Below are 15,032 nucleotides of genomic sequence, written 5' to 3' on the forward strand. Positions count from 1 at the left end.
CCCAATGCAGCCAAAAATAAATAAATTAAATGAAATAAATTAAAACAAAACAAAAACATAATTTGGGAAAGGGGTAACAGTTGTTTAGTGGAAGAGAATTGAATGGCTGAGGGACAAGGAAGGGAGGAGGCTTATCTTGATTTTTGTATTATGTTCATGTATTATCTATTTACAAGAATGAATAAACTTAAAATTAACCGGTGGCCAGATTTCCTATGAGCCTGTCTCGGAGAGTATTTTGCTCAGGTTTTTGCTTGAAGGTTTAAGTCCAGAAAACTGCCACCTTTCTACCTTTGCCTGAATCTACAGGTGTCCCCGGCATATGGGTTACACTTTTAAGTGTATGGACTGAGTGGAAGTAGCACTGGACTGAGAGTAAGAACACTTGGGTTCTAGTCTTTTGTCTCACTATGTAGCTGTGACCTTCAGTAAGCTCTTTCAACTATTTCCCCTGGGCTTCAGTTTCCTTATTTTTAAACAAAGTTAATCTCTAAAGCCCTTGGTCATTTAAAGTTACTGCCTCATTTTCTGCTGCCCCCAGCATTTGAGAGTGGGTGCCTCTGCAGTACATCTCATATGTGTTGAGTAAACATATATCCATTGGTTAACCAGGTAAAGGCTAAGAGGGGCACATAGAGGATGGCGAGGCGCCCCCCTCTCACTCTTCAGCACAAAGCAGCAGAGCGCAGTGGTTCTATGGGCCTGTGAGGTCCTTGAGACTACTTTTCACTCCCCAGCCCGATTCCTGCAGTACAGTTAGCTGGTGCTCAACAAATGAGTTAACGTGTGAGGGAAATGAATGAGAAGCGGACCAGGAGGTGTGCAATTCCCTAGCTAATTCCTGCAAAAAATTACAGACACGCCGCCTTTCCCTGATGCTTCAAGGAGACTGCCAGGGTGTGAACCTCCTGCAGTTCAGAGGCGAAGTTCTTCAGATCCCTCTCGGCTTCAGACAGCGGGCGGGGCTGAGGGGAGAGAGCGAGCTCAGCGCTCGCCCGCCCCGCCCCACGCCGCGCGCGCCCCCGCCGCCGCCGCGCGCCCCTCCCACACCGCGCGCCCCGGGCTGCCGCGAGCCAGGCTGGAGGCGCGCGATCTTCTTTTCGCCGCGCGGGTGGGTGGGATCGTGGCGGAGCTCCGGGCGCCGGGGCAGGGGCGCGAGGGCGCCATGGCGGCAGCTGTGGCGGCGGCGTCCGGTCCCCGCGCCGCGGCGAGGTGAGGGGCCGCCTCTTCTCGGCGGCTGAGGAGAACACAGCTGCCCGCCTGCCTTCCACGCGGGCCGCGGCTCCGGCATGGCCGGGCTCATTAAGAAGCAGATCCTGAAGCACCTGTCCCGGTGAGAGCGCCAGCGCCGGCCCCAGCGGTCCCGGGCCCTTCCTCGCCCCCTTCGACCCTCCTCCCTGGCGCCGTGCTCCTGGCCGGCCTCCCTCTCCTCAGCCCGGGCCGGGACTCGGCGGCGATCCCCGCCTCAACTCGAGCCGGACGTCCGCCTCCCCGCTCCGGTGGCCCCAAACGTTGTCACCACTCTGCTCTTCCCTGGCCCTGGGCCCTCCGGGACCCGGCTCCCCTGCCCTTGCGCGGGTGCCCAGGCTCTCCTCCCCAGCCTAACAGCCCCCAGGCCCTCCCGACCCCAAGGGTCTCCTGACCGGCTGCGCGCACCCTCATTTCCCACACCGCCGGGCAGGTCACTCCGTCCTCCCTTGCATGCCCCCTGGGCCCTCTGCCCGTCACTCGTGGACCCCGCGGTTTCCATCCTTTCCTGCCCGCCCCGCTATGTTTCCTCTCGGCTGAGGACCCGCTGCCCCTCCCTCGGGGCCATCTGCCCGCCTCTTGACCCGCCCACCACCGCCACCCCGGCCTTCCTCTTCCTAGTTCTGCTCCGAGCTAGATCCTTCTTCCCCGGCCCCTTCTAAATAACCCTGTCACCCAGTCCCGCGTAACCCATATTCCGTTCAGATTCCCAACCCCGACACTGGTTTCTCCTTCCCAGAAGCACCCAGCTCCTCCTCTTCATCGTCTGGCTGACCCTGTTGCATCACCCTTGAAAAACCTAATCCTTGCACCCAGGGCCGTTCCTCTGATCTCCTTTCTCCTTCCTTTGCTTCTCTTCTCCTTACATAGACTAAATGGAGAAGGGCCATGAGAGTTGGGCATAAAGTTTCAACAACCTTCCCTTTAAGATGTGGAGGTTTTTTGACAGCCTGTGAAAATAGCTAACGACGCCCACTTCTACTTTGCAGTCATTTATTAAGCAATGTGATGTCCCTCAAGTCATTTGGACCCGAGCCAGGTGACAGGCAAAACAATTCAGTTTTAATTGGGTGACTGCTGACCCCTGATTACGATTGCAGGTTGTCAGAACTGGTGTCCACAAAAATTGGAAGCTAGCCTTTCAGTTCGTTTTCACTCCTTATTCCAAGCGGGGCTTGGTGATACCTTAATACCTTTAGACAGCCGTTGTCTGTCACGTGGAGAGTGATCCAATCCTTGGCTCCACAGTGGTCAGTGGTTTTCAGGAGGTGCGAGTAGGGGGAGAAGCCAGTCAACATGGGACCCCAGACCTTGCACTCATGTATCTTTCCTGGTCTTCTCATTGCCTTGGTGAGTGGTGTGTGAGACACTATTGCTGTCACTGCATCTCCTTTTCTGGCAGACACTGGCCAATTTACTGTTACTTTGATTTTAGACTTTAATTAGTCATTAGATTCAGATACATCTTTTGATTAATCACCACACCATGTTTTTAAAAGTAAAAGCAGATTGGAGGCTGGAGTGGGAAAGTGCCTTTGGACCCTTTACTTGGTTAATTCCCTAGTATATTGTTTTTCAGGTAACATTCATTTGGGTGTTCCATAAATTTGGTTGTTCTGTGTAAAGACTTATGTGTAGGACTAATGATTGTGAAATGAGACAGAAAATTTAACTAAAGGAAAACCATTAATTTGAGTGAACACAGAATCAGAGAATTTTAAAGTTTAGAGATGACCTTACCTAACATAGCACTGTGTTTAGAAGCCCAGGCTCTTCTGGTTTCTTTATTATTTTTTTTTAAAAGTCTTTATTGAATTTGTTACAATATTGCTTCTATTTTATGTTTTGGTTCTTTGGCCCCAGGTATGGGGGATCCTAGCTTCCCCACCAGGGATCGAACGCGCACCCCTGCACTGGAAGGTGAAATCTTAACCACAGGACCGCCAGGGAAGTCCTTTTGGTTTACTTTCTTTAACTGTAAAATGAGGATAATAATAGTATCTAACTCAAAGGGTTATTGTGAGGGTTATATGAGTTAATACACAAGGGCTCGGTGCAGTGCCTAGCACATAGTAAGTGCTCAATAAAACATGAGATATGGCTATTTTGGGGGCCACAACTTGTGTGACAATTTGATATAAGCCATAGACTTCTCCTGAAAAATCCGCATACACAAACAAGTAATTTTTTATATAAGTTCCCCGGGGGGAGGGGGAGGGTTAAGAACCCCTTAAAGCACATGCCTTAACCCCATAAGGCATCTTGAGTGAATTCCCTGAATAATCCTTGACTAGTTCAACCTCTCATTTTATGGCTGAGGAAAGTAAAGCCTAGGAGGATAAATGACTTGCCTAAGTTGCAGTGGAAGGTAAGGTAGAGAAATAGAGGGAGTTCCCTGGAGGTCCAGTGGTCACGACTCAGCGCTTTCACTGTCAAGGGCCCGGTTCAATCCCTAGTCCGGGAACTAGGATCCCACAAGCCCCATGGCCCGGCCAAAAAAAAAGGTAGAGAAATAGAACCCAGCTTTCTAATTCTATACTTTCCCCATAGGATACTCATATTCTGTGCACCCTCTATGAAGATAGAGTTTTTAAAGAAAAATTTTAATAGTATTGCTGACACATTCAGTGAATCCTTAGTGAACAAAGTATCTCTTTTAGATGAATTGGGAATAGGTATGACACACATTGGAAGAAATTTCTTGTTTCCTCAGGGTTGTGTGTTTGACTGAGGAGGTGAGGGGAGAAGGTTATTCAGGGCTGCAATTTCAGGGCTCCTGGAAAAGTGCTAGGACATGGGTCTGATTGGGGGAAAGGTCAAGCTCCTGAGGCCCTTCTGTTGGTTTAACTCGGAAAAGCTGCCTTAATCACATGTGACATTTGTGTCTTTGTATGGTCTCTACTACACGTACAGAGGCTGGCCTGCCTGGAGGGGAACTATAGCTTCTGTGTCTTGCCAAACCTGATGGGGAAGGAGAGAGAAGAGAAGGGATACTGGATTACTATATTAAGTAAATATTTATAGGTGTTTAATAATTACTTGTTGATGATGACAGTGCCGCTTGACCTGGAAGAGTGTCCTATAGCAGGAAGGATATCCCAGTGACTCGCATATTATTTTTAATTTTGGTCATGAAGTTTCAGGTACTAAAGTTTCTTGTTGGAATGCATCCTACTTGTTAGTAGAGTATTTTGGTAAACAAGATTTGAAGGAGGTGATGTTCAAGATACTTTTGTTAAGTGTCTTCTCTAGGCCAAGCACTGATCTGGGCACTGGGGATTCAGGAGGAAAGAAGTATAAATCTCTTCTAAGGCCTTTAACCTATGGTTTGGATGACTGCTGTTTAATACAAATAGCTTCAATGCACAGTATTCATTTAAATAAACCCAGGAGGAGACCTTTACTTAGAAACAAAAGTAATCATTTAAAAAATATCCAAAATTGATTTTTCACCGAATTAGATTATTCTTGTTTTAGAACACCTTAGCTAAGACATTTTGTTATACAAGTAAGAAGAAATATGATAGATTGTAAAGTGAGTCAAGGGACTATGGCTCAGGAAAAGAGCTTTTCACTTTCTAGCTCTGCCACTTAATGAACAGGGCAGCCTTTCTGAGCCTTAGTTTTCTTATCTGTAAAGGATGAGAATAAGGAAGAATACTACATGCTTTGCAGAATTTTTTGAGAATTGGAGATAAAGTATTTATTATAGTGCCTGGCATGGAAGTAGCATTTAATAAAGAGTAGCTATTATTGCATGGCCAGAGAATACACTTCCATGGTATGGGTGACAGCAACTAATCCAACTGGCTCTTTTAGAAACCCATCAGAAGTATGAATTATTTACTCAGAATGGCTGTGGGAAATGTGACCCCGAGTGACAAAGACATGGCTGATAGACATGATAGATATTTTAAAAAACATAAGCATTAGGTGAAATTCAGAGGCACAGAAGATTTCAGAGTCCTTTCAGAGAATAAGAGAGCCTGACTGTGAGCTCAGCCCTCTCCGTTTCTGATCAGTGTCTCCACTCGTTTATACTCATCATCCTGGAGAGATCACTGGGCCAGCCTCTGGTGGACTGCTGGGAGCTGCAGGCTCGGAGAGGCTTGCCCTGCTTGCCCAGGGTCTGTTTAGGTGAAGGTTTCTAGGCCTAGTCTCAGCTTCCAGATCACGCCCCTTTATACTAGACTTTACTTATTGTCATCTTCATTTCCCAAATAATTATTTTGTGCATTTTCTGGCAATAGTGCAATCATGTATGTATTTGTTTCCTTCCTCATCTTGTTGTGTTGCTTCAGAATAAGTGCTTTTGTTTACTCAGCAAATATTTAATAGTAATAGCCAACTGTGCAAATAAGCATTTTACAAGTCTTATGATGATTTAATCCTCAGACTAACCCTGTGAAGGAGACATTAGGCCCATTTTATCGATGAAGAAATGAGGCACAGAGAAGTTAAATAACTTGCCCCAAATCATAACTAGTAAGTGATGGAACTGAGATTCTAACGCAGTCACTCCCATTCCAGAGCCGGGCTCCTTTTTTTTTTTTTTTTAAATGCCTATTAATCATCTGTTCTATTTTATTTATTCTTTAAAATTTTATTATTTATTTTTGGTTGCTTTGGGTCTTCATTGCTGTGTGCGGGCTTTCTGTAGTTGCAGTGAGTGGGGGCTACTCTTTGTTGCAGTGCATGGGTTTCTCATTGCAGTGGCTTCTCTTGTTGCAGAGCATGGGCTCTAGGCAAGCGGGCTTCAGAAGTTGCAGCACACGGGCTCAGTAGTTGCAGCACATGGGCTCAGTAGTTGCGGAGTGCAGGCTCTAGAGTGCAGGCTCAGTAGTTGTGGCGCATGGATTAGTTGCTCTTCTGCATGTGGGACCTTCCTGGACCAGGGATCGAACCCACGTCCCCTGCATTGGCAGGAGGATTCTTAACCACTGCACCACCAGGGAAGTCCACAGAGCCGGGCTCCTTAATCACTCTGCTGCTCTAATGCTTCTCATCTACTAAACATACTCTTGCCACCAGCACCCACGTGAAGGAAGAGAATATTATCAGCACCAAGAAGCACCCTTGTGTCTCCTTCCATCATTACCTCTACCAAAGGGTAGCCACTGTCCTGATTTCTAACAGCAAAGATTAGTTTTGTCTTTTTTTTTGTAATTTACATAAATGGAATCACAGAATGTATGCTTTCGTGTCTGGCTTCTTTAGTTCAACATTATTTTTGTGAGGTTAATCTCTGTTGTATCAATTTGTAGATTTTTCATTTTCATTGCTGTCTAGTATTCTATTATGTGAATATACCTAAATGCATTTATACATTTTACTATTGATGGACATTTGGATAGTTCCCCAGTTTAGGGCTATGCTGAATAGTGCTGTTAGGAACATTCTAGTACATGTCCTTTGGTGAACAAATGTATACATATTGGTTGGGGATATACCTAAGAGTGGAATTTCTGGGTTGTGGGATATGTATATGTTAAATTTTAATAGACATTGCCAAACAGTTTTCCAAAGTGGCTGTACCAATTTTCACTTCTTCCACCAGAAATGTATGAGAGTTCTGGTTGCTCTATATCCTTGCCAACACTTGGTATTTTTTATCTTTTTCATTTTAGTCATTCTGATGCGTATGTTTTGAAAATTTCTTTACTCCATCTGTGGTAAACCAGATGGCCACTTTATTTTTGCCTCTGTTTAATTTTCAAATTCTGATTTATTTGTAGATTTGAGTCACAAGCAAATGTCAGAACCTTGAAAACAGATCTTTTTGGAGAAATGTTCAAATTGGGAGGTTCAATGAAAATAATTAGGGTAATTTGTAACCATTAACCCAGAACATTTCTTGCTTGGAATGGATGTGATGCTTTGCTCCCTGTCAAAATAACGGTCATGTACCTTGAGAGAAAGGAGGGGCCGTTCTTTAGGCATTTGAGTTTTTGTTAAATATTTGGTCTTCAGACTACCCTGGATATTAAATAATTTCATTCTGTTCTATAAGCTTAGTCCCCCACTGGCATAGTCTTTTATCTTTACTAAAGAAACTAAAATTTGAATTTCATAGTTTTTTTTTTTTTTTTTTTTTTTTTTTGCGGTATGCGGGCCTCTCCCGTTGCGGAGCACAGGCTCCGGGCGCGCAGGCTCAGCGGCCATGGCTCACGGGCCCAGCCTCTCCGCGGCATGTGAGATCTTCCCAGACCGGGGCACGAACCGGCGTCCCCTGCATTGGCAGGCGGACTCTCAACCACTGCGCCACCAGGGAAGCCCTCAATTTCATAGTTTTTGTATTAGAGTCTTTACAACTTTCCAAGGATGATTCCCTTTTATCATAAAGTGGTTGTCTTGTGTCTTAAAAAGTAGCATTTATAAGCAATAAAAATTTCAAAGCAGTACTGTCATATGTATCTGACGTACAAAGCTTAATGTATGATTCACAAATAATGAAATTAGCTGCTTTGAAAAATTAACTGAGAGGCATGTCATAGTAGTAGAAAGAACCAGGACTTTGGATTCTAAAAGGTGGCTGTACATTCTGACTCTGCTACTTGTAAACTGGTGTTCAGAAGTCTTTTTGCTTCTTGAAGCTTCAGTTTTCTCATCTGTAAAATGGGGGATAATAACGCACTCTGTTGTTTTGAGGATTAGAAATAATGTATAAAAGTGCCTGGTACTGAAAAAGTATTCAATGAACAGTGACTACTACTTATCTTATTAAAGTTGCTCAAGAGAGATCACTAACAGTGCCTAACTTACCCAAATGTCTTAATTCTTTAGATATTTAAGAATTATGTTTCTTAATATTTTAATATGGAGAGGTAGAGATGAATGCTCTATATCACTGCTTAAGGAGAGAAGGAAACAAGGGCTGGTCCCATTTATCATTTTTTTCTTATCAAGGCACACTACAAGGTAAATTTTGACCTCAGCATAGGTGAAATACTTGAAATGTAATACTGGGTTGGGTCCTTAGAAGATTTAATTATCCAAAGTTTAAGAAGATAGCACAATCATATACTGTATTCTCACAGCGGAAAAAAAAATTAGAGGTCATTTAGTTACCCTCACCTAATATAAAGCCTGGCTGAATAGTAATCTGTTAAGTATGGCGTTAATTGCTGAAAAAAAAAGATTCTTTTTATCACAGCTTAATTCTCTACAACCACTGGAGTGTGACCTCCATATGGCAGGGATTATGTCCTTTGGCTACTTTGAAAACCAGAGAGTTTAAGATGTTTTGAGAGGGTTAAGTGGGTGCAGGAGAAGGTATGTAGAATGGGGGTGCATAGTTATAACTCACGGAACCATAGACCGGAGCAGGAGTGGGGTGGGAGAGCAGAAGGGCAAGGGAATCCAATTCACCCAGTGTCATTAAGGGACCTTTTATCTTTGCATGATGAAGCAAGTGCTACTGGTGCTGATTATAGATGCTAAAGAACATTTCCCAATATTTATAAGCAGTGGAATCAATCAGTCAATCAATATCTGTAGTAAATGGAAAAACTAAGGTGTAAAAATAATTCACATTAGCAAGTTAGGTAAAGGGTATGTAGTTTGTACCTTCTTGCCACAAAAATAAGGACTAGATGTATTATAAATTATTTGTTGATTGATGTTGTTTTATTTGCCCACAGCAATGATCATTTTACATGTATACTCAGTCTTTATAGTGCCTTGGAGATATCTATATCTATATCTATATCTATATCTATCTTGGATGTCAGCCCATCATTTAAAGAATGAGAACACTGATGGTGAGAGGTCAGTGTATTTAAGTCTCTGACTTATGGAAGTGTTATGTTCTCAAAATTTATTTCTAAGTTTGAAATGTGGAGTGTGTGGTCCAGTAGTAGAAATAGTGTTGTAAATGTTGAATAGGTTCCCACTTAGCCCACAAAAGCAATAGTGTGTTAATTATATATAACATAAGCTCACTAGATGGAGATCTGGGTCTTGATTGTTAGGGAACTATTTGAAGGAGGCGGGGAGATGAAGAAGAAGAAGAAAATGTTTTCCTTTCCCATTCCTTGGAGTAAGATCTTTTAGATCATTGAGATCATTGTATCTCAGCAAGGACTTTTTTTTGGTTGTGATTGAGGAGGGTGACCAGCATTTAATGAGTGGGCTGGAGATGCTGACGTCATGCAGTATGCAGAGTCATTTTACACAAAGAAGGATTGTCCTTTGTCTTTTTAAAAATTAATTATTTATTTACTTTTGGCTGCACCAAGTGGCTTACAGGATCTCAGTTCCCTGACCAGGGATTGAACTTGGGCCACGGCAGTGAAAGCCCGGAATCCTAACCATTAGGCCACTAGGGAACTCCCTGTCCTTTGTCCTTTTTGACTTCTTAATATTTGTTAGATGTTTACAGAGGTGAATTACCTGTTTAGATTATATAAGCCTACTTACATGTAAACACAAAGTACTGCACAGATTTTTTTTTTTTTTTTTTTTTTGGCCGCTCTGCGCAGCTTGTGGGATCTTTGTTCCCTGACCAGGAATCGAACCCATGCCCCCTGCAGTGGAAGCACGGAGTCCTAACCACTGGACCACCAGGGAATTCCCTGCATAGCTTTGAACTAGAGTGAATGTTCCAGGACTGCAGCTACCATGGGGGAAGATTGTTTTGAACATTATTTTAGAAAATGTTGTCAGTGTTGGCAATACCACTCATAGAGTTGAGTCTGTTAGGGCTGAGAACCACTGAGTTAGTCTGGAATCTGAAACAGCTCAAGTTTGCTCTTGATATACTCGCTCTTCTCTCCTTTATGTCTCTTTCCCACCTCCTAAGTCCCCCCTTCTCATGCACCCATTGCCCCGGTTTTACCCTCAGTCCTCTGCTACCATATCCCCCTGCCCTCAGGCCTATATGCTCTGCTCCCCTTACTTTCTCACCAAAATTCCCAGTTCATTAGGATATATGATTTCACCCAGCTCAAGGGGAGGAATAGAGAACATATTTGGGAGCAGGAATGCTATTCTAACTAGACCAACTCGAATTCATAGTATGTCCTACAGGGTCAGCTCCCCTAAGCTACTCTTACTTTCATAGCTCCTCAATCCACAGATACTCTGGAAGCTCCAAGTTTGTTTTTTATTTTCCAAAAGTGGTTTTTGTTGCAGTGGCAGTGAGGATGGGGCAGGGGTCTGGGCAGCAGGGGTCTGGGCAGTGGTATATATGAGTCAATTGAAAGTTGGGGAGTTCTGAAATGTAGACAATCCAGATAGGGATGGCTAAGTTCATTCAAGCTGACTTCCTTGCGCCATCTGGTGTAGTGCTTTCCCAGGCAGAGCTGAAAATATGCGTTTTCCTTTTCTAAGAGAAATCTGTTTTTCTTTCTTCTCTCTGTGTGTCTCTTTTTTTGAAATCTGTGTTTTTTAACCTGAGCGAAAGAAGGGGCTGCAGTGTTCAGGAACTCACTTCATTTGAGGACATGGCTTGACAGAGGTAGAAAACGGTTCTATTTCTAATAATATAGGAGTTTCTTATATTGACCTAACCCTCCCTCATGTAACAATTATGAACTCTGGGTAGTATGTAAAAAGCAACAACTGGAAGACTTTGGAAAGTGACCAAATGAGGCAGAAACTGACAGGGAACTTGAAAGATGGGAACTGCACTGGGTAAGATTCTCACTTATATAGCTTTTTGCCTGAGGACACTCCCCAGTTTGCATGGTGGGTGATGGCTAGCACTCAAGCAAAAGTCTGCAGTCTTACTAGCTTGGGGAGTCAGAGAGTAGAGTTCAGGGCTATAAGAGGGGCTGGAAAATGAGGGAATAAATCTCAGAAAGAAGGGAGCAGGCTTCCCTGGTGGCACAGTGGTTAAGAATCCGCCTGCCAGTGCAGGAGACACGCGTTCAATCCCTGGTCCAGGAAGATACCACATCCTGTGGAGCAACTAAGCCTGTGTGCCACGACTACTGAGGCTGTGCTCCAGAGCCTGTGAGCCACAACTACTGAACCCATGCACCACAACTACTGAAGCCCGCATGCCCTAGAGCCTGTGAGCCGCAACTACTGAAGTCGCATGCCTAGAGCCCATGCTCTGCAACAAGAGAAGCCACCGCAATGATGAGCCTGCGCACTGCAATGAAGAGTAGCCCCCACTCGCCGCAACTAGAGAAAGCCCGCGTGCAGCAACGAAGACCCAGTGCAGCCAAAAAGAAAAGAAAAGAATAAAGAGATTTGCAATTATAAAAAAAAAAAAAAAAAAAAAAAAGAAGGGAGCAACAGAAGGGGAAGCCCTAAAATCTGCTTTAATCCTTGACATGCATGGGGGAAGACTCCATGGAGCCTGGAAAGGCAATGGTTGAAAGCTGAAAGAATTGAGCTGAGATTCAGCTTCTGTCCACCACAGGGAAGACAGAGTTTGGAGTATGAATCTAGCTGAGTTAATTGCCCAACAGAACAAAATTCTTCAAAGGAAGATTGACAGAATCCAGAATCTCAGTAATGTCCAGTATACAATAATAAATGACTACATGTGTAATAAAGGAAAATGTGACTCATTGTCCAGAGAATGGCAGTCAGTAGAAATGACCGCAAGATGACTCAGATGTTGGAATTATCAGACAAAGACTTTAAAGCAAACTTGGTAGTAGTAAATAAACTTGGTAGTAATAAATATCAGACAAGGACTTTAAAGCAGACTTGATAACAAATGGAGAATGTGAGCAGAGAAATGGAAATTATAAAAAGAACCAAATATAAAATCTAGAACTTAAAAGTACAGTGTCTGAAATGAAATATTTAGTGGACTTGCTCAACAGCAGATTGGAGATGGCTAAAGAAAGGGTCAGTGAACTTGAAAATAGAGTAGTAGGAATTATCTACTCTGAAGAACAGAAAAGATTGAAAAACAAAAACAGAGCCTCAGTGACTATGGGACAATATTAAAATATGTGTAATTGGAGTCCTAGAAGGAGAGAAGAGAGAATAAGATACATGGCAGATTATACTTTCCAAAGATGGCTACAACGATATCTGTCACCTTACATGTTTTTCTCTTGGCCCTAGTGGCTTTCTTGTAACCAACTGAATGGGGGTGGAAGTGACATACAAGCTACACGAAGCACCTACATGTAGGTGTGCAGTCAACAGTCCCAGCTGAGCCCAGCCTTTGAGACATTCCAGCTCAGGGCCCATCCATGTGAATGAAGAGGGCTCCAGGTGATCCCAGCTCCCAGCCATTCATCTCTTCCCAGGTGAGGCCCCAGATATCATGAATCAGAGAAAAACAATCCTAGTTATCCCTTGAATGGATTTCTAATGCACAGAATGTGTGAGCTTAATAAAATGCTTACTGTTTTATGGCGCTAGGAGTAATTTGTTATGCTGCAGTAGATAACTAAAACAAGACAAAAAATTTCTGAATAATGGCTGACAACTAAATAATAAAAAAAACAAGTAACCAATTTAAAAATGGGCGGGGTATCTGAATAGACATGGCCACAAATACATGAAAAGATATTCAACATCATGAGACCATCAAGGAAATGCAAATCAAAACCACAATGGCTGGACAGGAATAAAGACGCAGATGTAGAGAATGGACTTGAGGACACAGGGAGGGGGAAGGGTAAGCTGGGATGAAGTGAGAGAGTGGCATGGACATATATATACACTACCAAATGTAAAATAGGTAGCTAGTGGGAAACAGCCACATAGCACAGGGAGATCAGCTCGGTGCTTTGTAACCACCTAGAGGGGTGGGATAAGGAGGGTGGGAGGGAGACATAAGATGGAGGAGATATGGGGATATATGTATATGTATAGCTGATTCACTTTGTTATAAATCAGAAACTAACACACCATTGTAAAGCAATTATACTCCAATAAAGATGTTAAAAAAAACCCCAAAACCCACAATGGCTACTAGGATGGCTATAATGAAAAAGACAGATAATAACAAGTGATGGTGAGGATATGGAGAAATTAGAACTCTCAAATACTGCTGGTAGGATTGCAAAATGGTACAACCACTTTGGAAAATAGGCAGTTCCTCAAAAAGTAAAACAGTTACCGTTTGACCCAGCAATTCTACGCCTAAGTGTATGTCTAACAGAAATAAAATTGTAAGTCCACAAAAAAACTTGTATTTGCTTTTTAAAAAAAATATATTTATTTTTTTATTTGGCTGTGCTGGGTCTTAGTTGTGGCACATGGGATCTTTGTTGCAGCATGGGGAATCTTTAGTTGCAGCATGTGAACTTTTAGTTGAGGCATGTGGGATCTAGTTCCCTGACCAGGGATCAAACCCAGGCCCCCTGCATTGGGAATGCGCAGTCTTAACCACTGGACCACCAGGGAAGTCCTGTACTTGCATTTTCATAGTAGCATTATTCATAATATTCTCTAAGTGGAAATAACCCAAATATCTATCAACTGATGAATGGATAAACAAAATGTGACATATTCATGCAATGGAATATTCTTTGCTATAAAAAATAATGAAGTGCCGATTCATGTTACAACATAGATGAACTTTGAAAACAGTATGCTAAGTGAAAGAAGCTAGTCACAAGAGACCACGTATTGTACGATTCCATTTATATTAAATGTCCAGAATAGGCAAAGCTATAGAGACAAAAAATAGAATGACAGTTGTCTAGCTTTGGGAGGGATGGGGAGATTGGGGGTGATAGCTGCAGGGTGTGGCTTTTTTTTCCTTGAGGGAGGTAGTGAAAATTGATTAAGCTTATGGTTGTACAACTATCTGAATATACTAAAAAAACTGTACATTTTAAATGGATGTATATATGGTATGTTAATGATATTTCAAAAGAGCTTCAACAGAGAGAGAGAGTGGGAGAAATAATGTCTCAAAATGTTCAAGCTTGGTGAAAAACAGATTTACTGAATCCAAGAAGCTCAGTGAACCCTAAGCAGGATAGATCCAAAGAAAACCACCCCAGGCACATCACAGTTACATTGCTGAAAACTAAAGATAAAGAGAAAAACTTGAAAGCAGCCAGTGAAAAATGCCTCATCACAGAAAGGAGAACATTGATATAAATTAATGGCTGACTTCTCATCAGTAACAAAAGAGGCAAGAAGACAATGGGATGATATCTTTAAAATGCTTAAAGGAAGAAACTCAGCCTGGATTCCATATCCAGCTAAAATGTCCTTTAAAAATGGAAAGTGAAAAAAAGACTATGTATATTTATTTACTTATTTATGCACGCATGCATGCTGCATTGGGTCTTAGTTGTGGTACGTGGGATCTTCCGTTGTGACACACAGGCTTCTCTCTAGTTGAAGTGTGCGGGCTCCAGAGTGCATGGGCTCTGTAGTTTGCAGCACACGGGCTCTCTTGTTGAGGTGTGTGAGCTCAGTAGTTGTGGCACGGGGGCTTAGTTGCCCTGTGGCATGTGGGATCTTAGTTCCCTGACCAGGGATCGAACCCGTGTCCCCTGCATTGGAAGGCGGATTCTTTAGCACTGGACCACCAGAGAAGTCCCTGGACTAAGTGATTATTTAAGATCCCTTCTAGCTCTGAAATTCTGTGACTCTGCAAATCTAAGAATTCTCACTTCCCATCATTGTGGTACATGTAAAGATGTCTGAGAGCCTTTCTCTGTTGTCTCTTTGGCAGATTGCAGTTCTTTGGCAGAAATGAAACCTGATCAAAATCTGTTTTTCCATCTTGATTTCATCTTAGCTTCTATGCTCTGTAACAGTAACAGATGGCCATGTTTTCCCACATTCTTGAAGTGGAATAAATAGCAGGCTTCCATTGGCCTTTTCAGCCACCCTTGGACTCAGTGATG

The 15,032-nt window shown here is 43.0% G+C and overlaps 1 protein-coding gene across 2 annotated transcripts in view; it reads left to right on the top strand.

Moving 5' to 3' along the window:
* Positions 1-1,289: 1,289 nt before the first annotated feature.
* Positions 1,290-15,032, top strand: part of BLTP3A (bridge-like lipid transfer protein family member 3A) — a gene marked incomplete at its 5' end in the record, with an annotated part of 52,572 nt that continues 38,829 nt past the window's right edge. For both annotated transcript variants that reach the window (XM_079712405.1, XM_079712406.1), the window contains one exon: positions 1,290-1,333. In XM_079712405.1, the coding sequence (XP_079568531.1) occupies positions 1,290-1,333 (44 nt within the window). The remainder of the gene's footprint in view (positions 1,334-15,032) is intronic.

The sequence above is a fragment of the Hyperoodon ampullatus genome (assembly GCF_949752795.1).
Source record: "Hyperoodon ampullatus genome assembly, chromosome: 10".
NCBI lineage: Eukaryota > Metazoa > Chordata > Mammalia > Artiodactyla > Ziphiidae > Hyperoodon > Hyperoodon ampullatus.